This window comes from Cygnus atratus, chromosome 1 (assembly GCF_013377495.2).
Source record: "Cygnus atratus isolate AKBS03 ecotype Queensland, Australia chromosome 1, CAtr_DNAZoo_HiC_assembly, whole genome shotgun sequence".
In the NCBI taxonomy this organism is placed as follows: domain Eukaryota; kingdom Metazoa; phylum Chordata; class Aves; order Anseriformes; family Anatidae; genus Cygnus; species Cygnus atratus.
Window position 1 is genome coordinate 24,017,947 of NC_066362.1, and position 25,945 is coordinate 24,043,891.

General features: G+C 37.6%; 1 protein-coding gene across 12 annotated transcripts in view; it reads left to right on the top strand.

Moving 5' to 3' along the window:
- The window catches only part of CADPS2 (calcium dependent secretion activator 2), a 312,131-nt gene that overhangs the window by 104,113 nt on the left and 182,073 nt on the right, over positions 1–25,945 (top strand). For all 12 annotated transcript variants that reach the window (XM_035559395.1, XM_035559401.1, XM_035559404.1 and 9 more), the window contains exons 3-5: positions 903–1,235; positions 23,405–23,485; positions 24,476–24,712. In XM_035559395.1, coding sequence (XP_035415288.1) covers positions 903–1,235; positions 23,405–23,485; positions 24,476–24,712 — 651 coding nt within the window. The remainder of the gene's footprint in view (positions 1–902; positions 1,236–23,404; positions 23,486–24,475; positions 24,713–25,945) is intronic.

Here is a 25,945-nt window from a genome sequence, read left to right on the forward strand (position 1 = left end):
GTCATGAGACTTATTACTAGAAATCAATTGTCCATGCAGTGGCTGGAAAGGTCAAGCTTGCCAAGGTCAATATGAGAAGAGATGAATGCAACTGCCCTTGAACATCGAAAAGCTCTTGCAGAATGATGTGATTCGTTGCTGTAATTTGCCTTGTCATATTTTATAGTACATGTACTTGGGAGGTTTTTTGGTGTTGGTTTTTTTTTGTTTTGTTTACACAGAGAATTCTGTGCTCTGTCTCCAATATTGTATCCACAGTAGTAAAATCATTTTTTGCATTTTGAGTGTTTCTTCTCTCTATTGTTAATATTAATTGCAATAATTCTCTAGTGCTTCTTTTTTCTTTTTCTTTCTTTTTTTTTTTCCCTCCTTTTCTGGACTTCTGTCTCCTCTTCCTTGATATTCCTAGCTATCTTAAAGATAATTTTTTCACTCGTTATACTGCCAAGTTTTAAGACAATGTAGTTTCTTCATGAGTTACTTGCAAGTATCTTCAGACTCCTGTGATTTTAATGGAGGAAAGATTAATGAAATCTTGTAGGTAAGTTTTAAATTAGCTGCGGTTAATTTAGACTTCATTCTAGCTTAGCTATTGTAGAAGTACTTTAACAGCTACTTAAGTACTTGTTCAATGCAGAAACTTACTTTATGAACATGTAATTATTCATTACTTATTCACATGAACATGTATTATTTATTACTTATGAACATGTATTTATTCATAATTTCTTTATGAAAAATGGAGCAACTTTGACCTGTGGAACTCCTCCCAACAAAGCCATTTCACATAGGAAGAAAATATTAGCCTTTAATAACACCCCTTTATTAAGAGATTGTTTCTTCTCTGTGTCCATGCCTAACTTCTTTTTTTTTTTTTCTCTCTTGTTTTTTTTTTGCAAAAGGTATTTCTCAAGAGTGACCGGGTTGCAAGAATGGTTCACAGTGGAGGATGTTCTGCAAATGACTTTAGAGATGTTTTTAAGAAAAACATAGAAAAGAGGGTCCGAAGTTTGCCAGAAATTGATGGATTGAGCAAAGAGACAGTGTTAAGTTCTTGGCTAGCCAAATATGATGCCATATACAGGGGAGAAGAGGACTTTTGCAAACAGCCGAATAGAATGGCCTTAAGTGCTGTATCGGAGCTGATTCTGAGCAAGGAACAGCTTTATGAAATGTTTCAACAGATTCTAGGGATCAAAAAATTGGAACACCAGTTGATTTATAATGCCTGCCAAGTAAGTATTGGTGTCACTTGGTTCTGTTGTGTTCGAAATCGCTCCCCCCAACCCCTTCCAACAGGTCAAGTGCTTCCTCACCTTGCGCAGAAGGCTTCAGTTTTAAGTGCATCTCCATACTTCAAGGAAGTGAAGCCCCTCAGGATGGAATCTATGCATCATTTGGCCACCGGAAAGTATTTGGAAAAAGGGTATGCTAGAGTATATGGTACTTATGCTACAGAGATCTTCTGAGCCCTTTTACAGTGTCACAGCTCCAGTGAGCTGTGTGATACTGCAGAATGCTCTATAGTCTATATACCTGCATACCTATGTATAAACTACATATGCATGTTTGTGTATGTATATACATCTTTATATACGTTTGTGTATACATTTGTTTGTATGTGTATACATCTTTAAAAGAAATTTGCTGCCATAAGTAGATAGATGATAGATACTGAATTCAGAATGCTCTTGGCCATGCAGTGTCTAGAACTTCAGTTTGTTGGAACTGTTCTTAATTCACATACAGGTATATCATGAAGCTAACGTCTGCAACATGCAGGTTGGTCAAGGAGCACTGACATCTTCAGGAATAATCCTGCTTATTTGAGTGTGGTTTTGCCTAATAGAACATGCAGGCATAGGATAGCTCAGTTTGGAAAAGACCTCAAGAGGTCATTCAGCCCAATGTTGTGCTCAAATCAGGGTCCTCTGTGCAGACAGACCAGGTTACTCATGGCTTTATCCAGCTAGGTCTTAAAATCTCAAAAATAGACTGCACAACCTCTCTGGGCAACCTGTTCCAATATTAAAAGCACAAAAAAAATTAACATTTTTTTTCCTCCAAAAGCATATAATCTGTTACTTATAGTAGAAACTGTAGGACTTTGTCCCTCTGGTGTCTGATGATTGTTAAATCTTGCTTTATATGTCACTGTGAATGGTCAAAATCTGCTGTTGTTCTGTATTGTGCTAGAGGAACACAAACAAATATGACTGTAGAGCTTTGAACAATTAAACAAAAAATGTTTCCTTTAGTCTAGAAGTGGTTCTGGTGATATATGGTCCACTAGGTTCTTGTGTCTGTGTGCTTGAAGGCTTCCTGGTTTTGGTTTAATTGTAGGAATGTTGCTGCAACAAAAGTGGTCGGCAAATATCAGCAGGGCTCTCCTGTTCAGCAGTTTTCTATCTGTTCTTGGTCCATAACCTATGAAGAGTGTGAAAAATCACAGCAACTCATTTTTGTCTTCTGTCATGGCAGAATTTTGAACGTGGTGATTTTCTTTTATATGTTGTGAATCACAATTTGAAGAAATAATCCTGTGGTAGGTGGTAAGGGAGAGAGGCTGTTTGACTGTCCTGATGTGTGCAAAGATGACTTAATGGAGTGAAGAGAAGACTCTTCTCTTCCTTTTCTTTGGTGTTGAGCTGTGAAGGTTGTAAAAACTCCTGTGCAGGTCTCCAAAGTACACATCGTTTACCCTGGATACATGAGTTGCGGAGGACGGGAAGAAAAGGAGACATCTCTTTTGGAGCAGATGTAGGAGCATCTACATCATTCCAACTGGGAAGAATTCTGGAATTCTTCGAGCATGTAGCCTTCCTGCTTTGGGTTCTAACGTTCTGAAAGATTTTGTTTTCCAAGGCAAGCATGAGATTACTTTGCTAAAGCAAAAATTGTTATTACATACTCCGACTGTGCGAAGTTGCTACCAAACAAATTTTATATCCTGTTCTTGTGATTTGGTCAAGCACATAGTACACCAAAGACATGAGGAGAAGTCTGCTGCAAAGAAAAAAACAACAGTCGTGGCCTTCCCAGGAAGCGTATTGCAGCCAGCAGACAGTTTCTTATAATGTAATGCCTCTTCTCCTTTGGCAAAATCCTTTATTCCTCATTATAGTTCTAATAGACATTTTAATTTAGGCTGTATTTTAATCCTTTCTATTGATAGTGTATTTATAAAAGATGAGATGATGTTAGACTCCTATTCCAGTCAGCAGTGCAGTTTTCATTCTCCCCTAGAAGTATCTACCTGTCTTTATATTAAAATGCTCACTTTTGTTTCCCTTTGCCACCGCTCTTTAAAATGCAGGAGACTTGCAGATAATGATAATCAATAGTGCCTGGGAGCAGTGAGATAAGTGAAAGTCCAAACAGATGTTAAAATTGTATTTTTGATAGGGGTTTTGATGAGTTGGCTTCTAGCCTGTGCTAGCAGAGAATCAGATCTTTATATGAAATTCTGAATATTTTGCAGCTCTGAGAAACAGCTGCCCTTAACAGCAGATCTGTACAGTTATAATTTGTGCAGAAAACTTTTTCTTATTCTCTCTTCCCCCCCCCCTCCTTTTTTTTTAAATTTTTATTCCTTCCAGCCCTTTGGAAATACCAAACTGAAAAATGCCTTACAACATCAATGATAAGAGTAAATTATCCCGCAGCTGCAGGGCTGGTAAGCAGACAAAGATGCTATTTGTAACAGTAGTGGTATTGTCTGCCAACCTCCTCGTCGTGACTTCTGCCCTTAGAAACTTTTTATTGCTTGCCAGCAGCATTTGCTCTCCAGCCTGTTCTAAATGGAGTGTTAACTCTTAAACCCTTGGGCGTCTTGCAGCAGGTCATCAGACAGTTCTTCTAGGGCATGGGTTGTTGCCTGCACACACAGGTTGCCAGTCTCCATCCTTTGTGTGAGGGCAGTGAGAAACAGTGTTTGTTCTCAATCAGAATAAGAACTTAATCAGCAATAAAATTAAAAATATTAGACCAGTTTTCTGGCATTGCCAAGCACAGTCCAAACAGCTGTGACAATTTTATGCATTTTTCTTTGAAGAACTAACCTTTTGTCACAATCTGTTAGCATATACTAAATGCCTATTTAGTATATGTGCATCCTTAGGTAGTGAATGTTAACAGGGACATTCATGTCAGGACTTTGAAGCTTTCTTCTGTGACCCCATTTTCAACTTCAGAACTTAGAGCAAAGCCAGCAACTGGTGCCAAGCATCTCTACCTCTTTGTGATGAAAGATTCAATTTTGGAAGTGCTAACATTTTCACCTAATTTTTATTTACATTGCATTTCCTTGATCTGTGTTTTATGATAGAGAGATGATTGCGAGTTAGCTGGGACTTAATGATCTCCTTGACTTGCTTTTGAGATGCTTGGCCACAGTGTGTTGTTATGGTTTCTTTGATTTACAGAGATCAAACATGATAAAGTCTTTCTTTGTCCTTTTTTTTTTTTTTAATTAGTCACTGATGTAGAAGATGACTTTGCAGAAAGTCAAACTGAAAGTCAAAATCTAACTGCAGTGTGGTCATGCACTATTATTACACCACTTCACCAATACCAGAGTTTCTTTATCAGGTAAATCATATCTCCACACAGAGCTTATTTTGTTTTGACAGTGCCTTTATAAAGGTTGGCTTTTGTTGGCTGATCTAAACCCCCTTATCTTCAGTGAGAGGGAAGATTTTCATAGTGAAAGAATTCTTTTAAGTCACATTCTCTCTTCTGACAGGTAATAAATAATTTTGAGAACAAATCTGTTGAATCTTTTACTGTTGACTCTTTGGGAATCATCCACAAACTAGGAAATAGCTTTCAATGGTACTTTGCTTCAAACAATAATTTTCTGTTTAAAAGCCTTGTAACAAGCTCCTGGTTCACATCCATGATTATTTATAGCTTTTTCAAGATGTATCTCTTTGTATGAGTGTCTAATATTGAGAATTATGGACAATACTGGATCTTCCATAATAAATTTTTTCATTTTTAATTATGAGAGAAATTTCTGTCAAGAATTTCTCTTGAACCCACGGTGCTCAATACAGTTGGCCTTTAAGGATTCTTTCACCCAGCACTTCAGTAAAGTCCCATTAATTATATGGGTTTGGAAATGAGTAAAATTAAAGGCAGTTTAATTCACAATATGGCCTTCGTGACTTTTGAATGTTTGTAGTTCTGTACCTTGGCTTAGTAAGATCCTGAAAAGATATGCGATTATCTCACAAATCTCAGATTATCAAAAGGAAATTCCCATAGTTCTGGATATTTTTCTTAGAAACTTTTATACCCCATATAAGCTACAGGGACAAGTACAAACATTTCAAGCATGGAGAATGATACTTTTCGACAGAAAATTTCAGTGTTAAATTTGATACCTCCTTCTTGGAGTAATGGAAGAAGTGTTAAGGCTCCTTTAGGAATGTAGACCAAAACTTAAACACATTCTCTCTCTTTCTCTTTTTTTTTTTCTTTTTTTTTTTTTTTAAGTTGAGACAAGGCACAGGAAAAACGGTTTGGTCTGTATATTGCAGCTATGCAGTATGTATATTTGAGTCTTTTCAGAAGAAGAGACCCTGGCTCTGTGAGATATTTTACTGTGACCAAGGCTTCAGCTAAGCCAGTATCTGATCAGGTGATTACCAATGACTGCCATTGCTTATTTCTTGATAAATCCTGTCTAATACAACAAAGTAAACTCTGAAAAAATGTTGGGAAGGTCCATTGCTGTAATTTCAAGGTAGCATCAGGTGTTGGATGAGCTGTCATCACTGGTGTCTCAGAAGTCTATGCGGGCTGAAAATGTGCTTTTACCCTTCCTAAGCTATCCCTACTCTACTGTTTAAAAAACTTAAAATTTTATGTTTTTTTTCCTTGTTCCTATCATCTGCTTTATGGGGGAGATACGCTGCCTTCAAGCATTATCCAGGTAAGAGGTTACTACTGGGTAACCAATGTAGGCTCTAAAAGCTGGGCAGAGTTTATCTGCTCTCTCAGTAGCCCACAACTTCGGGGGTTTTGACTGCAGAGGCAGGGCAGAAGCGCTGGGAGAAGTCATCCAGGCTCTCAGTGAGCAGAAAGGTCTGCAGAGTTCCCTTGGCAGAGGAAAAGCAGAAAATCTAGGGGACTATGGGAGGCTATAGAGTATTCCACCTCCTAAAGAGAAATCCGGTGTTGACTGCATTTTTACATGATAAATGTGAGTCTGGAAAGTTTCTGCACACAAAAATGACCCAATACTGATATGCTGCCTTTCAGAACAGGTCAGTGTTTTAAAATTGCCATATGTGTCTGTCAACCTGAAAAGTGTTTCATACCTTTGATGTCAGAAATGTTCAAATGTTCACACTTCAGACTTGTTCACACATCAACTCTATTGGTTCTTAGTACCTGTAAATACAAGAATATATCTTCTTCCATGCCCTCTTCTTCACAAAAAAATCTGCTTTATGATTGATTTTTCCATTTTCTTCAAGGGGAAAACAGATCTGCAGCTATCTGTGCTTGAATGAGAGCAGAATAATTCAAACAAAATATTTCAATGGAGAAATAGATCATCATTTCTCACATGATCTTCAATATTTTCTCTTCATGATATACCATTCGATTATATACACATAGAAGTTTAATACGAATTTATTTCAAGAGTTTCCATTTCAGTGTTTTTGCTGAGCTGCTTCATTTGTCTTTTACTTCAGCTTGAAAGGTCTTGCTCAAGACAGAAAAGATGTGATGCTTTGGAAAAGAGTGCTGCAACCTCAAATATCCCTGCTAAGATTAGTTCTGGAATGAGGCTGTCAGAAATCCAGAACTAAGCTGGTTTGGATTTTCAGCTTAATAATGTGAGTTCTGGTGAGAAAGGAAAATTTGAAACCCCCAAGTAGTAAAAGTTTTAGCTTCTGTAAACAAAAGTGTTTTTTCCATAATAGCAGAATGTACTTTGGAAAAAAAAGTGCCTGATTGCCCCAAAGGGTGTTGGTTTGTTCTCATTTACTCTAATTGCAGAAGAATGATGGAAAAAATATCAAGCCATCCTTAGAGAAGTAAGTAACTTTTTTAGCATCTTAAAGTAACTGACTCTGAACAGTGTTTAAAAGCCTTGCAAGTTACATAATGGATAAGCACTTTGAAATATTCTTCTTTGTAGATGAAGGAATACTGAGAAAATACTAGAGAGAAATGGTATGTCGGCAACAGTAATGCATTTTCAGTACTTGAGGTATTGCAGTGTCCTTGTTACATTCAGCTGTTGGTGAGTAAAATTGGCTTTGACATCTACATTTAGGAGGAAAACTAGAGAGGAACATCTGAAAACTGGGAAAATGTTCAAAGGCTTACTTGTTCTGTGTAAGTGTTAAGTCAAGAAAAAATATGGATGAATAGTTTTTTACATATAATCACTTTTAAGACAAATGTACATGTGGATATTTCTGTTATAAAGTTTTCTATTTGCTTATGTGGCTTCTTTTCTTGTGTTTGATTTGCACCTGTGTGAATGAGTTGGACATGTATGGTCTCTAGTACCTTAAAAGACTGCCAGTAATCACAGACTAGTTGTTTTGCTTGTGTTTTCTATGCTTCCTTTGAGGCCTGGTCTCCTGTGTACCACCTTCCTCATCCCAAGAGGTGAGCCAGGCTTTACTGAGGGCCTGTAGTCAGCTGCAGAGAGCAGCTCAGAGTTACCTGTCTGCCCCGCTCTGTCTTGTGCCTATTCTGAGGTTTGAAATCATTGGCACTGGGATTTTGGCTGCAGATCTTTATTTTTGTTTTCTGAATTTCTCTGGCATTGGGTGAGAGCAGGAAAACAGCAGCAGAATGGCCATCATAGCATAAAAAATAGGGAAGTTGGTTTTGGCTTTGTTAAAGCAGATCTTTTTAAGCTTGTTCTACTTTCTACCTTCCTCTGCTTTTCTTCCTGTAAAATACTCCTTTGGAGCCTTCAAGAAGTAATTAATGCTGTTTTTGACATTCTTCTGAGTTCCGGATCCAAGTAAGTTAAGCTGCTTCAACACTTGAAGCCAAATATATCCAGCATCTAACTTGCACTTTTATTAACATCACCACTGCATTTGACTCATCGTGTTTAATATTACCAGCTGAGGAAAAAGTTCCTCTAGTTTGGCATTAAGCAATAAAAATAAAGCTCTTCTCCCGGAGGCCATTGTATTACATTTTTCAATTTTATTTTATTTTCCTTTTAAAGGATAGATCCTGTGTCTTCAGGTAAATAAATACCAGACAAATATAGTTTTTACATATGTTATTAGAGTCACGTTTCCAGACTGACTACTATATTTCATTAATGTGTCTGATCCCTAGCTTACCTGAGCATTTGAAAAAATATTTTTGATCAACCTGAGTAAGTTAATGACCCTTAGCGTGAATTTGCCACCTCTCCTGCTAAGACATCCCTTTTTATGAATTCAAAGTAAAGCACTTCTGCATAAAACAGTCGCTTCCAACCCAAGGATCAGTTTGATTAGTTAGGTTTGTTCCTCTGCAGGGTTTTTCATCTGAGTTGTCTTCAGCAGCCAGTGTGAAGCCAGCAGAAGCAGCTGAAAAGCTACAGGACAAGAATGAGGCTACATTTCTATATCCCTTTCACATGCTGATTCTGAATATCTTGTTCTGAAGCTTAGCAGCCTTTTTTCCCTGTTTCTGAAACTGTTGAGGAAGAACTCTCTTAACTTTTCCTTCTTGAGAGGAATATGCCACTTCCTTTGCAACTGGCTGCTTGGTTATGGTTCATACAGGTTCCTACATCACAGTCACACCAAAGGAAAATTTGCAGGTAAATTTGGAAATGAGCTAGCTAACATTATATTATATACATATTTCAAACAGAAATAGCAGAACACAGCCATAAAAGAGGATAGATTGTCCTATGCAAGAGTAATTGTGTGTATAAAATGGCTGAGAGATCTGCAGCTCTATTTGGACACACCATAATTTGTGTCTGGTTTTTATCCTTTAGGAAGGTGTTTTTGTGGTTTTCATAAAAAAAAAAAAAAGAGAGAGAGAGAGAGAGCTCTCGGGTTTTCTTTCCAGCTGTCTCCTCTGCTGAAGCTGTCTTAATATCTAGGCTGTTGTCCTTCCATGCTCTCCACCTCAGACACTGTCTCCTCCCAAAAGAGGATTGACTCTCAACAGAAGCACCAACTTCCAGGGACATGCTCCTTGGCCTCTTATTTGTTCCCATATTTTATATTACAGGACTCAAAGACAGTTGTTCATACCATCCATCCACATTGTCTGTTGTCAGTGCTGAGGCTGTCTGCTTTGTGTTTAGATGTTCATCATTTCAAACTTCAGACATCTTTACAAGATGGTGCCTGTTCCTCTCAATATAGGTCCTCTGTAGGTAGATTGATCTCTTTTTATATTCATGGGCATGAAAAATTCTCAAGCCAACTGCAGTAACACTTTTTTTTCGGTCAGTTCCATGAGTAGAGAGAAGAAAAAATGATTGCCACCCTTAGTCTAAAAACTTACAGCCTACTGGGGAGGGAAGGATTAAGAGGAGAGGAAAAGTAGGATTAATCTGTTCTTTGTGTTGTTTATGAGAGTCTGTTTCTTGAGAAAACAAATAAACTGACTCTCAGAAATGTTACCTGTAAACAGGAAAAATCTGAAATAAAAATGAGACTGGTTAGCTAGTAGAAATGTTGGCTTTTAACTGCTGTTAAAAGGAGCAGTTTATGGTAAGCTTGAATGCTCTGGGGCTGTGAGAGAAGAAATAGCCCTGTGCAAATGAAGTATAGGGAAAGTCATTGTTATCCAATCCTTCTGTCACCACTGAGTGAACTGTTTTCATAACTGGTCATGCAATGCCAAGCATTTCTAGTGTGGGAACACTTGGACTACCTGTAAATGAGGGAATGTACTACTGAGCCATAGATGAGAGCCTCAAAAAGTATGCACAATTTTCAGAACAGCTTTATTTTATTCCTGGGAGCATTATAAAATCATGTTCCAATCAATCTGGCACAGCCTTCTCTCCATACTGTTTCTTCCCTCAGGAGACTGGAGGCACAGCAAGATCTTATCTGAAAGAACTGTCCCTCCTTAGGAATGCTTCTGTGCCCAGTATTCTAATTTTACCATACTGGAACAATGATTATGTTTTACAGATGGATAGCAGACTTTCTGTAACGGGTGTTCTCTCACTATTTTAATGGTAGTAGTTCCCTCCTCTTCCCATGTTTCCAGGAAGGTGGAAGTTGGATGTTTGTGACTTCCGGCAGCAGGAGAAAGGCTTCATCTCTATCTGCAGTTATTAATCTAAAAAACTGCTTTGGGATCCTAGCAGCTGGGGAAGATGAATGAGTCCTGTTGAATGAAGAACACGTTGGACATGTTAGGTTTGGGGACTGGACCGGCACAAAGAAGAATCAAGAAATGTTAGTGTTTGGTGACTGTATAGGACAAAGGCACCCATCTGCTGGTTCATCTTTTTACTTGCTCCTCACCTGGATGTGAGATGTTGCAGAGAGATTGCTGAGGCCCATCTAGCCTTCCAGCTACTGCCCCTTGCTGCTTATCTGTGCGAGCACCAATAACATGACTTTGAGGAGATCAAAGGTGACTGCAGGACTGAGAGCAAAGGTCATAGAATCATCTAGGTTGGAAAAGGCCTTTGGGGTCACCAAGTCCAACCATCAACACAACCTACTGAGTCCTATCATTAAAGTATGTCTCTTGATGGTACGTCCACTCTTCTCTTAATCACCTCCAGGGATGGGAACTCCACTGCTTCCCTGGGCAGCCTGACCAGGGATGGCCCAGAGTGACACTTTCAACGTGCATAACTGGTGTCATCAGTGAGGCTTGTACTTCTTTTGTTGTGGCACCTTCTTTTAAGAAGAACTGGTAAGAAGCAATGGAATTAGACCAGCAGGAAGGCACAGGCATGTTTGTGGGCAGATTTTCTAACCTAACAGGGAGGATTTTAAACTAGCTTTGCTAAGAGCTAATCTCAGGGTTAAATGAGGAAGCAATACATGTGGAGAAGATATAATATGGTAGAAGGCTACAAGGGAGGCTGTAACATTCCCTCTCAGAAAGGAGAGCGTTCCTGAACGTGTCTGCACTAGTGCAAAGTATTTGAGAAACAAAGAAGGCCAGTCTCTGTGTCAAGACCATAAGGGGAAGTAATATTGGTGATGTTGTAGTGAGGGTTGGTTGCAGACCAACTGACAGAGAAAGTGAGGTCATCTGCAAACAATTAATAGAAGTTGTCCAACGGGAGGCCTTCATCCACATAGTGGATTTCAGCCCTCTGCCACGGGTTTGCTGGGAGGGTAACAAGGCATTGTGCAAGCATTGTGAGGGAGTTTCTAGACTCTGTTGGTGACAATTTCTGAACATGAATGCAAAAGGAGCAGTTGGGATTAGTGCTGTTTTTTACCAGCTGCTCACAAACAGGGAAGAGAGAGGAGTGCCACAGATGGCAGCTGGGGTGTGGACATCACCAGCTGACAGAGTTTGGGACTGGAGGAAGGCTGAGAAGGTACACTGTGATGTTAGTTGTTTAAAGAATTGCTGTGCAGAGACCCCTGAGAAGCTGCAATGTAGGGAAGAGGAGAGCCCAGGAGTTGGCAGATTTCTAAAGAAAACATATTGAGAGTTCAGGAACAAACCATCCTGTTGTACAGAAAGGTTGAGAATTACAGGCATCACCTTAGTCTTTGAAAGACTAGGAAGACCATGGAGCACAATCTCTTGCAGTCTGTTTTCATATGTATAAAGGTTATCACTATTAGTTTACATGGATACCAAGAAGAAATCATGTCTGACCAACCTGCCATCTTTTATGAAATGACTGATTATGTGAGTAAGGAGAGCAATGGATGCTAATTCATCTTGACTTCACTCGAGTAGGGCTTTTGATACCATTTCCTACCACATTCATATTTTTATGTTGAGGAGGTATGCCCTGGACGAGCTGATATTAGAGGGCTTGAAAATCAGCTATGTCACTGTGCTGAAAGAGTGGTAGTCAGTGGTTTAAAAGCGCAGTTGGTAGCTGGGAAAACTACTCCAGAGTTCGATATTGTTCATTATTTTTACTGACAGCTGGGATGATGAGACAATTTCTTAGCTTCAGCAAATCTGTGGACAGTACTAAACTGGGTGGTGCAGCTGATGTTATAAATGGTTAAAGGTAATCTTGGGCATTAAGCTAACAGCAACCTCATGAATTTTATTAAGAAGTGGAAAGTTGTGCAGCTCAGGCAAAATAACCTTGGGCATGGTTATGGGCTGGGAGCTAACTGGTAGAGCTTCAGCCCTGCTGGAAGAGGGGAGGGAGGGGGAGTGGGTGGAGAGGGGGGTACAGAATGGATGCCAGGTTGAGTAACAGCCAACAGCATCCTTCCATTGTAGGTGAGATAAAGCTGGGCTACGTTAGAACAAGCATGGGTAGGAGATTGATGAAGTTATTATTCTCTTCTGCCTGGCAGTGGTGAGGGAGCTAGACTTGTGTAACCTAGCCTAGGAAAGGGGAGTCTCCAGTAGCAGCCTACAGCATCGTGGAGGGAAGTTCCAAAGATAAAGATGGTCAAGCTACCATTGTGTGGTAGCAGATAGTATATAAAGATTAAAGTGTCAGCAATTGTGGCTTAGGAGTTACAGAATGATCATTAGAGGAAAAATTCAGTGTGAAGGTAGTGGAGCAAAGGAACAGGTCACCCTGAGAAGTTGTGTAATCTCCATGTGGAATCTCGACTTTGAAAGTTTTCAGAACTTGTCTTGATGGAGCCATGGCTTACTTACCTACTACTGTCAAGTAGGAGGATGGACTCAATAACCCGAAGATGGCCTATCTAACCTGTTTCTATAGTTCCATTTCTTGTATTTAGAACAAAAATGAAAAAAATGTTGAAAGGAGGAGCTGATGATAGTACATAGTTCTTGATGCAAATACCTAAATATTGATGTTTATATGTTAGTTAGGTGTCTAAGCTGTTATAGTAACTGGAGGTCTAGCAAAGCAATGGAGTGTAGAGTACCAAAAAGTAGAGCCTTGCCTTGCTGGTCAGCTGAATTCTGTATGAATACTTAAATACTGGAGTAGCATTTAAATGGAATAGGCGGTTTAGAGTTTGGAGTCTTTTTCACTAGAGGTGTTTTCAACTAAATTGGGGAAAAATGTTTCTAGTTTGGGCGTTTGGGCTAAATAGTCTGTTTTCTGACCTGTTTTCAAAGATTTGTGTTACCAGGGAAGTTGTTCACCACCAACAATAATAATAACAATAACAACAACAATGACAATAATAATAATAATAATAATAAATCTGTGTTAAGGACATACTAGGTCCATGCTTTTAAGCAATATTTCAATAATAATAATAATAAATCTATATTAAGGACGTACTAGGTACATGCTTTTAAGCAATATTTCAATATTTTCCTTTTTCTTTGTTGAACTTTTCCTTCTGATCATCAAGTAAGCAGAATACAGACTGAAGATCTATAATCCCTTTTGAAACATGAGCTCTTTCTTACTCTCACTTTACAGTGAAGAATCCTATTGTACTCGATAGTCCTTAACATGAAGAACAGTAGGAAAATGAAAACAATTTGATTAGTACAGTCCACATAATTCTTCACTTTTGGAATGAATAGAATAGACACTTGGTGAAGATCTGGCTGTGGTCACCTTAGCAACTTTTCAACCTATCTGCTTATTTAAAAGAAGCATCATGGAAGAATAGGGCTTACGAAGGCAGGTTTCTTAGAGTATTACAAAAACAGGCTACTTGGTCAAAGTTGCAGATTTCAATTCTCCATCAAGGAGAATCCACTGATTTTCTTAATTTTTTTTTTTTTTTAGAGAAATTATAGCTCTTAAAAAAAAAAGCGACAACACACATATTGTTAATATGCTCAGATACTGCATATACTTAAATACAAATGCAGACTTTCAACTAAATAGAATAATTTTGCCTATTTGAAATAAGAACTGTTTATACGTGACTGTTTTTTTCATGATGCATTTTGAAAACATAAATTTTTTTTTGAAAACATTTGATAAATTGGTACTTCAATTGTGAGTTATCAGCCTGAATTTAAGTTTTCTTTCTAGTTCAATCAGTCACATACCATTATATGGGAAAAAAAAAATAACATGGCATTCAAGGTGCTTCTGGTTGCTTAATGGAATGGTCATTAACCTTTATTCCTCTTTTTCGCATATATTCCCCTTAGTTTCAACACTACAAAGAAAAAGTAATCAGTGATTGATAAGGCAAGAGAACATTCTGCATGATATTTTTGGAGGGTGAGGAGAGTAACCAAAGGAGAGAGGATTTCTTTCTAGAGCAAGCCTTCAAGCTTCTGATTTTTTTTTTTAACTTAAAATCAGTATAAGAAAATCAAATTATGATATTTGACAGGTCTGCTGCAATAACTCTTAAAGTTCAAGATAATTTTAGAAAAATATAAAATGTTGTAAGCCCATTCAGTATTATAGGACATAAATATGCATATACTAACAAGCTTTGCATGCTAATTTTGGGGTTGTCTTGGATATGGTAATCTCTGTGCAGATAGTGGGAGAAGAGGAGGGTGGACGGCTTTCTCTTAAGAGGATCAGGACATGAGTCATAACTTTTAAGGCCCATCACTACCTGGTTATGGTGGATGTGGGAGGGTATGCCCTAGCTGGAACCTTAATGCAACTTTTATTGAAGGAGACACTTAATATCTACTTCAGTAGGGTGGGTCCAGGGGAAGGTGAGAGGGAGGAATAACAACATCCATTTCTTTGATCATCTTCTTACTCACCACAGATTACTTGTGCAGCTGGGACCTCCACAGCAGTTATGGTTGGCACATAGATAACTGCTTAAGTGATTATAATAACTCTGGACACTTCTCCATATTTCCATTGTTTGCCTCAGGACCCCATTTTTTTACTAAAAAAATACTCGTTTTGGGTGGTAAAATAGGTGCAATGCATAACTCTGAAGCTAGCCGTAGGAAGAACACACATATAAATAACAATACAGAGACTTAAGCAGAAAATAAATAAAAGGAGTTAAACTTTTGTGTGTGGATATTCATAATTTTGTGGTTTCAGAGTTGGGGTAGAATGCATTTTGCATAGTTAGCAACAACTGAAGGGTTTTAACTTTTAAGTAAGATACAGCACTGATGAGTGTTTGGAGGCGGTCTTGACAGCTTCTCTGAACTCCAGTGTCAGGATGTGAAAAAAAATACATTTGGATAAATATATTTACAGTATGACATACTACAGATCTTATTTTTTCCATTTCTGTTAATAAAAAATGATACTTTGCATCCACATCCTTGATGTATCTGTGGGACATAATAGTTAGAGTGATTAGATCTGCAAGTAGTAAGAACCTGCCTTTGTTCTTCCTTCCTCCCTCTCAGAACAACATGCTTTCCTCTCCTTTTCGTCCTTTCCAACAGAACAGAGGTGGTCAAATGTTGTAGTCTCATCCATTACTGTGGGTTTCAGCTATTGATCTGTGCAATCATTTGGACCTGATGATTTTAAGGGTCTTTTCCAACCTAAATGATTCTACGATTATCACAAATCCTAAGAGAGTGAAAGGCCGAAAATTCCAGTGCTTGTAGCGACACTTTGGAGCTGTGGTTTTTTTCTTGTTGTTTGTTTGTTTGTTTGTTTTTCCCCCTGTTCTGTAGTCTGCCACTGATCAACTGTTCTGGATCCTAACATATTTCTTATCATCCTAATGTGGCTTCTGGAGTTTAGTATTAATATATGTTGATCTGAAAACACTGCTGTTCTTAAACAGCCAGTGGGCTAACTTAGTATCAGTCCCATGACACTTGATTTTGAATGACAAGTTCTGTAGCCAGTATCCAAGGCCTAATGGTAGTGTTTTTATGGTGCAGTCTTGATATTTTAGAAGATTTGAAGGGAGGGGTTCTTTTGTTTTCCCTTTCATCAGTTCCTAAGTGAGTTTAAGTGTGATTTCTATCTGATTCAATTTAACAGGAGTGTTGTGTCTTTACACAGGCAGTGTATGGGGAATCCTTGAGTTTACAGGTGATACTAAACTGTTTTGGGCACTCTGATGTTGCTGTAATTGCAAGGAACTCTGGAAGGACCTCACAAAACTGCATGCAAAAAGCACAACAGATGAGCTCTGATGTAGCTAAATGTGAGGTAATGCATCAGAGGAAAAAAACGATCATAGAATCACAGAATGGTTTGGGTTGAAAGGGACCATAAAGATCATCTAGTCCAAGCTCCCTGCCTTGTTCAGGGACATCTCTCACTAGATCAGGTTGCTCAGAACTCTTTCCAGCCTAACTTTGAACTCTCCCCAGTGTGGAAGTAGTTCATATGCATAGGATGCTGAACTGAGAATGGGCAGTAACAGCTCAAGAAAGAGGCTTTGGGTTTCTTGTGCTGAAGTCATTAGTTCCGTGTGCAACAATAGTCAAAATGTCACAAAATGCTTCTCATGGCTATGAAGAACATTGAGAATGAGATGGAGAATATGTCTATCTCAGGGATGTAGGGGAAGTCATTAAGGACTGGAGGGTGGCATTGAAAATTGTGGAATTTCATGGCCTTTCAAGGAGAGGCTGGAAGGGATGAAACTCTTCAGTGTGGAGTTGACAAGGCTGAGGTTGAGGAGTATGGTTGAGGTGTACAAAGTTATGAAGGCAGTGGCTAAGGTGAATATGTACCTTCACTCACCAAATACCACAGCACTAGAAATTGAAGACTGATAGCATTCAGTAGGAATTTGTATTATATCTAGTTGAACGTCATGTTTGAGCTTTTTGCTGGCACTGTTTTTCAGGAGAACTGAGTGATTAGCTTGGCCTGGATCTGTTGTCTGAAAGGCAGTCTTTTGGAGGATTGATACAACAAAATTTCCGTGAAAATGCTATGAGGACTGATGGTGCAACATGAGAAGTTGTTAGGACACTTCATAAGGGCTTTAGACTTGTAAGCTTTTACCAGTCTCCTTGCTGCAGACAGATAGAAAGTAGAAATACTTTCAATAGTTGCTAAGTTTCTTGACTTGGTATTAGCTGAGAATATGTATACTGCTATTCCATGAGAGAGAAAATTTCTGAAGTAGGTACTTTTTAATCCATTTTATTTTAACAATTAACAGATTTTCTCTCTCTGTCATTCCTAATGTTTCACTTTGATTTGATGTTGCTCATAGTCTAAAACACATCTCTGATGTTGTCAAATCTAGCAATTTGTTGTTTGTGTTGAGTAAGAAAAGAAACAACTTGGGAAGACGGGAGAGGAAGATTAAGGAACAGATGTTTTAAAGTTGTTTTTTCAGAGTTCTGTGGGAAATCCACAGGATTTCACCATGACACAGGGCAGGATCAGCCATCAGCATAGCCATTTTCATGATACATAATATATACTTCGCAGGGTGCAGAGGACATGAATTTTTAAATACGACTTAAGTGATATTTCTTGTTAATCTGAATTAATCCAGTGTATGTTCTACAATGAAGAGAAAAGATTTTAAAATTGAAGCTGAACAGCATAGCCTTCTCTGAAATAGAGGATTGACATTTTCTTTCTATTTACTGCTGTGTCTTTCTTCCTGTGGAACAGGAGGCCGAAAAGGTCTATCAGAAGCTGTTTAGAAAGCTTCAGGCAACGTGCCCTTTAATCAAATAGTTGTTTTTCTCCCTATAGGGAGTGAAAGGAATTTACTTCTGTCACGATTTTGTTCTTCAGAAGTTAAGTCCTGTTGAATTCGTGTCCAAAAGCATCTAGTGCTAAAGACTGGAGTTGGGTGATGTGTTTTCTGCCTCACTTGGAAGTAGAAGATCCTTCTACTTCTAAATATTTAGCTGCTAATCTTGGTTCACAAGGTTGGGAGACTTGAGGAATCTCTGCAGGTTTTTTGTGTTTAGTGCACAGCAGCTTCTTAATGCGACAGAGCGTTACATGGGTGCTTAATATATCCCAGGTTTGTTCCTGTAGAAAAACTCGGCATGTGTAAAGATAAGAATATGAAGAAACCCTGCAGGTCTTCGAGATGGCAGGTCTGTCTGAAGCAAAACTCACTTTTTTTTTGGGCCAGAGATGAAAGCACCAAGGAGAACACTCTGAAAATATGCAAGTATTTGCATCCACCACACCTACTGCTTGCTTATGTGATTCACAACCAAAATTGAGCAGTAGGACTTTTCTGACCTTCATTTGTTATTCCAGACTTGCTGCTGGATGCCGTTAGTTACTTATAGAAATCTTTTTTTTTTTTCCCATAAGTATCTAATAACAACACTTTCAATCCAAGCCCTTTATTCCATTTGGTGGATGTTGACAGTTTTGGCCTGTGCTGCCACGCAGCAGTCAGAGATGGAGCCTGCAGGTTGCCTCCTGGAGGCAGCCACAAATAACCCATCAGCTCAGCAGGGCCCAGAAGCCATTACGTGTGGCAAAAAGTTGCTCTAAAGTAAAAATGACTGTTGTGTCCTCACAGAGCAGAGCTGAGTGGTAGGGCTTTTGCTTTTGGGCTGCAGAAATATAAGCAAGTTCTAAGATACCTGTACTGTCAATTTAGTCACTAAATGTAGAGAAATTTGTATCACTATGTGCATGTAAATACACTTTCATATTGATGTTACTGCAGGTTAAAAAAATACAGGAAGCTAACTGAACATTAATGAAATAGTCACTTGAAGCAACTATCCATTAGTTTGAGCACTTATGAACATACAGAACAATAACTTCCAGCAGGTCAGTAGTCATCTGTACTCAAACTTTTCTGTCGCAAAAAATGGCATCTGACTCTCTTTGCAGGCAGAGTAATGCAAGTGAGTGCCACTCACTAGAGATTTAGTGCACTACCTCCTGGCAGTATTATTACATTTTTTTCTTTAGGTTACTCTTGCACATTAACCAGAATTTTTACTACTGTACCAATTCTATTTTGCACGAAAATACACAAATAAGTTAAAGCCTTTTAATGCTAAAAATATATGTATAAGTTATTTAAATAGGAATCACAAAGTAGACCATCTCTTCTAACCTGTCAAGATAGGTAAACATGAATTAAGATATGCTTCTGTTCTGTGCTGTCTAGGTGCAACAGTCAAACAACTGTTTATCAAGTAAGATATGCCATTGATCAGAATAGTGATTTGTAACTTTAATAAACTTGCAGTCTTCCTCAAATAAGCAAATAATCTGAGGAGCATAGACCCCATGCATATTCAAGAGATTGAGCAGCACAGCCTGAAGATGAGCCTGAAAGCTGGATCTGATTTATCCCCTGGTAGTGGCTGCTTCCTTTTTCAGAGGTTCACAACTTGGCTAGAGTTGGGCTGATTTTCACAGATGGGGCGCTGCAGAATTTCAGATCCTTTCTTGAAAAAAGATGGTACTCTTTGACAAGATGGTCACCAGTTTTCTTATCATGGATATAGCAATGTGTTATCTTCTCTGCCCTCCTTTTCAGAATCAATTGAGTCATTTTGGTTGAAGTTATTAAAGCAGAAATTCAGAGTAGGAAACTTCAGTCTGTCATTTAGCAGTTAACGCTGATATTAGCAACAGAAAATATCCTCTAATAGAAATTGTTGGACAACCAACCCATCTCTGACAGTAAAGAAGTTTGTAATAAAAAGTGATTGCCCTTTTCAGAGTGAGAAAGTGGGAGAAAAACATAAAGGCAACTTCAAGCATTAAGGAATAAAAACATTTTCAAATGAATAGCTTGATGTCTAAGACTGGCAGGCTTATTTTAGAAAGCTGTTTTTATATGACACCATTGAAGAAAAAAAGCCAGATGATGAGCTACCAGGCTTTTTTTATAAAAAGTAACTTCTTATCTATCCAAGCATAGTCCATCCAAACATAGTCACTTATAAGTACTGAATTTTTGGAAGAAACTTTTAATACCCATTTAATAATCTCAGCAAAGAGAAAAGGCACAAGTGACACAGCTATCTTATTCATATTTTTGCTCAATTACAAATTTTCCTACTGAAATAAATAGTCCTCCAAACGTGAGTCAGTGTGTGCCTAGAAGTTGTAAGTTTCCGGGGCCAGATGTATGGCAATTTGGGAAAATATTGATTTGTTTGGTCAGAACTTCAAGTGTATTTTACACTGAAAACAAGTCTGGTATCTGTAGAGTCTGCTGTAGTGAGGTTCCCTGCTGCTAAGATACTGAATAATTGGTTAAGTGAAGTATAAGCGACATAAAGAGTATCTCTATTGTTGGTGTAGTTGATAAATAGCTATGGTGAATAATTACTACCATTGGAGAAAACCGAGGTGTTTTTATTAAATGGTGTTTACAGGTAGCCTCTTTTAAAACAATCTGTAAAAATATAACTTCTTTTTTCCCTTTTGGCATCCCTACACTCCTAAGTCTCCAGCATTACCATTGATCTCTGTGATGGATAATTTCATTCAAATCTGACATGAGAAGTAGTTAAGTTGTGTTTACAAGTTAGTAACTTTTAAAGCAAGTACCTGTTGCGATACTGAGAAAAATCTAAGTTGCTGTCCTGCAGTATTATGTTTGTATTTATTTCTGTGCTTTTCTAGGTTTTATTAACATTTTTAAAATTATTACGATGGTTGTCATAACTTCTCCTTCTATGTCTTGGGTATGGGTTTGATCCACAAATAAGGAATTATGGAAAAGAATGCACTTAATATTAACCCCTGACTCTGCTTTCTACCCCAATGGCGGGTTATAATGAGTGGCTTCCCTGTGTAAGAAAGTGGATGCAAGTCACGAATTCCAGCCTCCACCTGCATTTTCAGAATCTACTTACTCTTACTGTTGTCACTTCAGATTCAGCAGATGTATAAAGTATGACTACACATTTATAATCACTGCCTGCTTTGCTTGGAAAGTTGGTTTTGACGTGTTTTGTTGAATATAGGATAAAAGCAAGTAGAATGACCTTGCATGTAACGTGACAAAGTTCCTGTTTTTCTCACTGTTTCTTCATTTTGTATACTGCAAAAATTCTAATGTCAACAACTTTATATCTTACTAGGAGAGCTGTGAATGACCTACTAGTCATTCGTACCTTGGTTCTGTCTATAAGTGAAGCAGCATTCTTCAGTGTTTCACCTTTTCAGCTTCTTTCCATACCTTGCAAAATTATATACATATATTAACAAAATATTATTTGAATGTATAATTATTTCAGGAAGAAGACTGAAGTTTAAAAATAAGTAAGTGGGGAAATTGGCACATTTTTTAAATAGTCAACTACAAACAGATAATGGGAAGTAATACATGGTTAGAGAAAAAATACTGATTTACAAAACCAGACTAGCATTCATTAACTTAAATGATCATTTCATGTGTATTTTAGATGGAAAAAAGTAAGTAAATATAATTTTTAACCGAAAGCTTTTGGCTCTTGAACCATGTTAATAATAGAAGCAGTCAGAGAAGTTGTGTCTTGACACAGGAAAAAGTTCCGGCTTCATTCTGCTCTCCCACACCCTTCTTTTGGCAGAAATCAAAATTCAGTCATCAAAATTCCCTCCAGGCAGATGTTTTTCAATCAGTTGCCTATTATGAAATACGTTATTAAAATAATGCTGTGCTCCTCTTAGCCCAGAAAGGAAAACAGAAATGTTTTTCCTATTATACTGACTGTCAAACTGATTAAATAAAAATACATGTAAAAGTAAAATAGTTACAATACAAAGGAAGAGGCAAGTTAAAAATATGCTTTGTAACAAGTCCAAAAAGCAGTTCTGTTATGAAATAGTAGAATGCAAATTTGGGAATTTATTTGGAATACTGTAACTGTATGCTGCGAAACCTAAAATACTTAATTTCATCCAGAATGCTCTTGCCATTTATACTGACAATCAAGCTAGGAGCAAATTTATAGACACGCTTAGTGGGAGGACCCTACCAGTATACAGCAAGATCCAATTTCTACTCTTCTGTTTAAACTGAGCTTCTCTTACACCGTCAAGTTTTGGTCTCTTGTTTTTAGTAGTCTGGAGCAATCCTTCAAGGGTCTTGAAAGATTCCAGATTGCTCAGATGACAGACTGCGCTCCCTGTCATCACTTCTATCCTAGCTGTGGAAAACTTTATATTCTCTTGCTAAATGTGGTCAGGATGCTAATTTTACATAATGCTGCAATGAACCTTAAAGCAATAGATAGTGTATTTTTGATTATTCAAAAATAATCAGATTTTTTATTTGATTTTTGGAGGAAAAAAAATGCTTAATTTTCAACAAAGCTTTGGTTCAATGAGATCTACTGAATTTAGCAGAGGACTGTTGCAAAGAAAATGGCATTATGTATTTGGCCTGGTGCACTAAATAGTGGTCTTACATAAAATGCTTAGTTTAATGGAATCAGTCGTTTTCCAAACTAATTGTGAGCTCTTTAGCTGAAGGTCTCATTTAATTAGAGAACCGATTTTTGCCAGTTTCCATCACTAATCAATTTCAGATTGCTTTTTAGTGAAGAGGAGGTCTCTGTAAGGATACATCTATCCTTAGACATTAGCTGCATACTAAAAGCACTAGTTCATATCAGCATGCAGGATTGTGCCTGCAGTTACCCCTAGAAAAGGAAAGCCCTTCGTTAAGACTCTAATGTTTGTCTTTGTCCTTGGTTGGCACGTATTCAGTAAGATGGCAAGTTGTGCCTGGCCTTTTCCAGATGCACCACGCTTCTTCCTCTTAGCCAGCTCAGCCGTGCAGGTCATTCCACTAAGAAGAAGCCACACTTCACCTACCCTGAACAAGTAAATCAGTGAAAAATGACTTAGGGAGGCTCTTAGTTGAGACCCAGCAATTCTGTTGAGGGGAAGAGATGGGTCCTTCCCCTTTACCTCCAGGACTGAAGTCTGAGTTTTAGTCATAATTATTTCTTCCATATGAAAATATTGGAAGCTCAAAAACTGGATATGCCTTGATCTGAGCAGCTGGCCAATATTTGGAGAAAAGATTCATGTGAGTGAAATAATATATACTTAGAAGGTATAGGTGCACAGTTTTCTCTCCCTACGTCTAGTTCCAGAGGATCTCATGGCACCAAAGAGAAAAATTCCTTGCAAACATTTTCTCAGCTATTCTGTCAGTCCAGTTTTCTGCTTCATGGACAAATGTTTTCAGTGGCTATTTTCATAAGGAAATAATGCTCCCCCTATTTAGGCTAAGTATTAAAAAGTCAAGGGAATAAGGGCTACCCTTCAGAGTCCTGGACTGCTGTGGATAATGGGTGGCTCTTGTATTTCTTTCATCTTGGTAAGACTCAAAGCTATGTATTTGCTTAGTGTTTCAGAAATTTTAAAATACAAAGATTGTTGCAAATCATTTCTCTTTTCTTTTTAACTGCATTAATTGCTATAAAGTGTGTGTTTCTTATAGTTAATGTTACTTATATGTTTTGTTCTCTATGCAAGTTGGATAATGCAGATGAGCAAGCAGCCCAGATCAGACGTGAACTGGATGGACGTCTACAATTGGCTGAACAAATGGCAAGGGTAAGCGGTTGCTTTCATGTACCAAAAATGTATCTTCTTATGAGATTAAGTGGGATGATACTTAATGTGGATTTCCACTTTCTGATTCTGAAACTGAATATCATCTGACAGCATAACAGTCTGGGAGATGCATTTCTTTCTGCTGTGGAGTAGGTATGGGGCAGAGAGAAAGCAAAATTTGTTTTGAAAGGTTGTACACTCTGCAGTCCTACCTTTTCTTTGTCAGCAAGTCCAGTGGTGAACCAAAGAGTATGTTATTTGCACATTTGGGAGTATGTATTTTGGAACTAAAGTGGATTATATTTCATATGCAAAATGCATTATTCTGTACTTAGACATAATGTTTGTGTCTTATGACATGCTATATGTATACACTTTTAAAGTATGTAGAATATAGTTTACATTTCCAGTTTAAGTCAAAGTTCAGAGTGGTTGTATTAGCACTGCAAGTAACAAAACTGAGTGAGCCTTGTAGTTCAAATTAGTGCTAATAGGGTAAATTATAAATTGCTTTTGTAAATTTTAGAAAACCAAGTCTATTTTTTCTCTCTTAGAGCTCGTATCTCATTTCAGTGGACAAGATTATGCCCTTCTATATTAAATATCACAAGTAGGATTGTTACTGTCCCTGGCCATTTTAGCACTCTGTCAGAATCCAGACCTAAATGTGTAAAATAATTGTGTGTAATAACTCTGCATTTCTTTCTAAATGAATGACTTGTTATTAAAAATAAAAATAAGCAGCAGTAGGAATTTCAAGTTGCAGTTGTAGTTCAACTGTTTTATGTTAGAAGCATGAATGCGACTGACTTATTTTTGGAGCACACAATTAGCCTCATTACTGTTTTCAAGGGATACAAATAGTTAGACATAGGAATTAAGACTTTTATTTTTATTCAGTATCTCTAAGTGAGAGCAAATTAATAAATTAATATGCTATATAACACAGCATGATTTTTTTTCTTCCCAACTTTTTTTTTTCCTTCCAAGGAAAGAAAATTCCCAAAGTTCATAACAAGAGAAATGGAAAACATGTACATAGAAGAGTTGCGGTCTTCAGTGAATTTGCTGATGGCAAATTTGGAAAGTCTTCCAGTGTCTAAAGGTGGGCCAGAATTTAAACTGCAGAAGTTAAAGCGATCACAAAATTCTGCATTCTTGGACATAGGAGATGAAAATGAGGTTCAGCTGTCAAAGTCTGATGTGGTCCTCTCCTTCACATTAGAGGTAATCACATATTTCACTGAACATTTGTTGACAGTTTAAATTACTAGAATGTCCAGAATGTCTATTTCTTGATATTTTTTTGTTACTAGTCCTTCCTTGGTCATTAAAAAAATATTTTAAACTAGTAAATTATGCATTGTTTCTGATAATTAGGAGTTAGAGTTCATATGCATGATATGCTTTCCTCTTAGAGCTGTAGCTACATTTTGTTCCACACAGCAATGTGGGCAGTTCAATCTCCTGCACAACTGTAACTTTAAATGAATTCCAGTACATTAGGTACATAGGCACACTTTGGAACATAATGATGAGACACTACGGTTGTCAAAAACTCATTTGCAGAAGTTTACAAACAAGTTGTATTTTCTCACTGAAAGCATTTAAAGAATAAACCAAATCCAAATTTTCTTATTGTTGGTCATAGTAGGCTGATTTTTATAAGTTTTTGCATTTTCCTCAAGAGACAAACTTGTATTTACTGACGTTATGCAGGAAGTCTGCTCTATAGGTATGTAGTCCCAATCCACATTGAGCTCAATTCACTTCAAGAGGAAGACACAAATACAGCTAGTTACTTAAACGTATCTGAGGAAAGCATCATTGGTCAGGCCCAATTCTGTACATGTGAATATCAGGAAATGCTGATCTCTGTCTCTAGATAATAATACAATCAAAATGTTTCCTGGTTGCATAGTATGTATTTGTCTGTCAGAAGATGCCACATTTAAGTGCTATGCACTTTAAGTGGCTTCAGTTTGTGTAAGACACTGGGTAATGTTAAGTAATAAGTATTTCAATTGTTAAATGTTTTAAACCAAACAAAGAGCATGTATGTCTCTTAAACAATGTATATTCTTAAGTGAACAGTGCATCTGTTTTTTTCTTGTAGTGTTGAAAATTCAGATCTAATTTTCTTTGTTGTGTCAAAAAAAGTTTAAATCTTTTATTTAACTGTAAAAGAGAAATTACTTATCCTGCCATATGCTACTTTAATATTACTAGCTAATAATGTAGAAGACCTACAAAAATTTTGGAAGAGTAGTAGGATTGAACCATCTATCATTCTATACACCAAAAATTAATAGTTCATCCAGCATGTAAAACTGGTGTAGTATAGTGCTGAAGTATATGAGATGAAGAAGTAATTTTATAATTCTTGTGCTGAATCCTGTGGCCTGCCATCACATGTGCTGTTTCTACCTCAGGTGGACTGCAGAGCCTAGAGTGATGCCA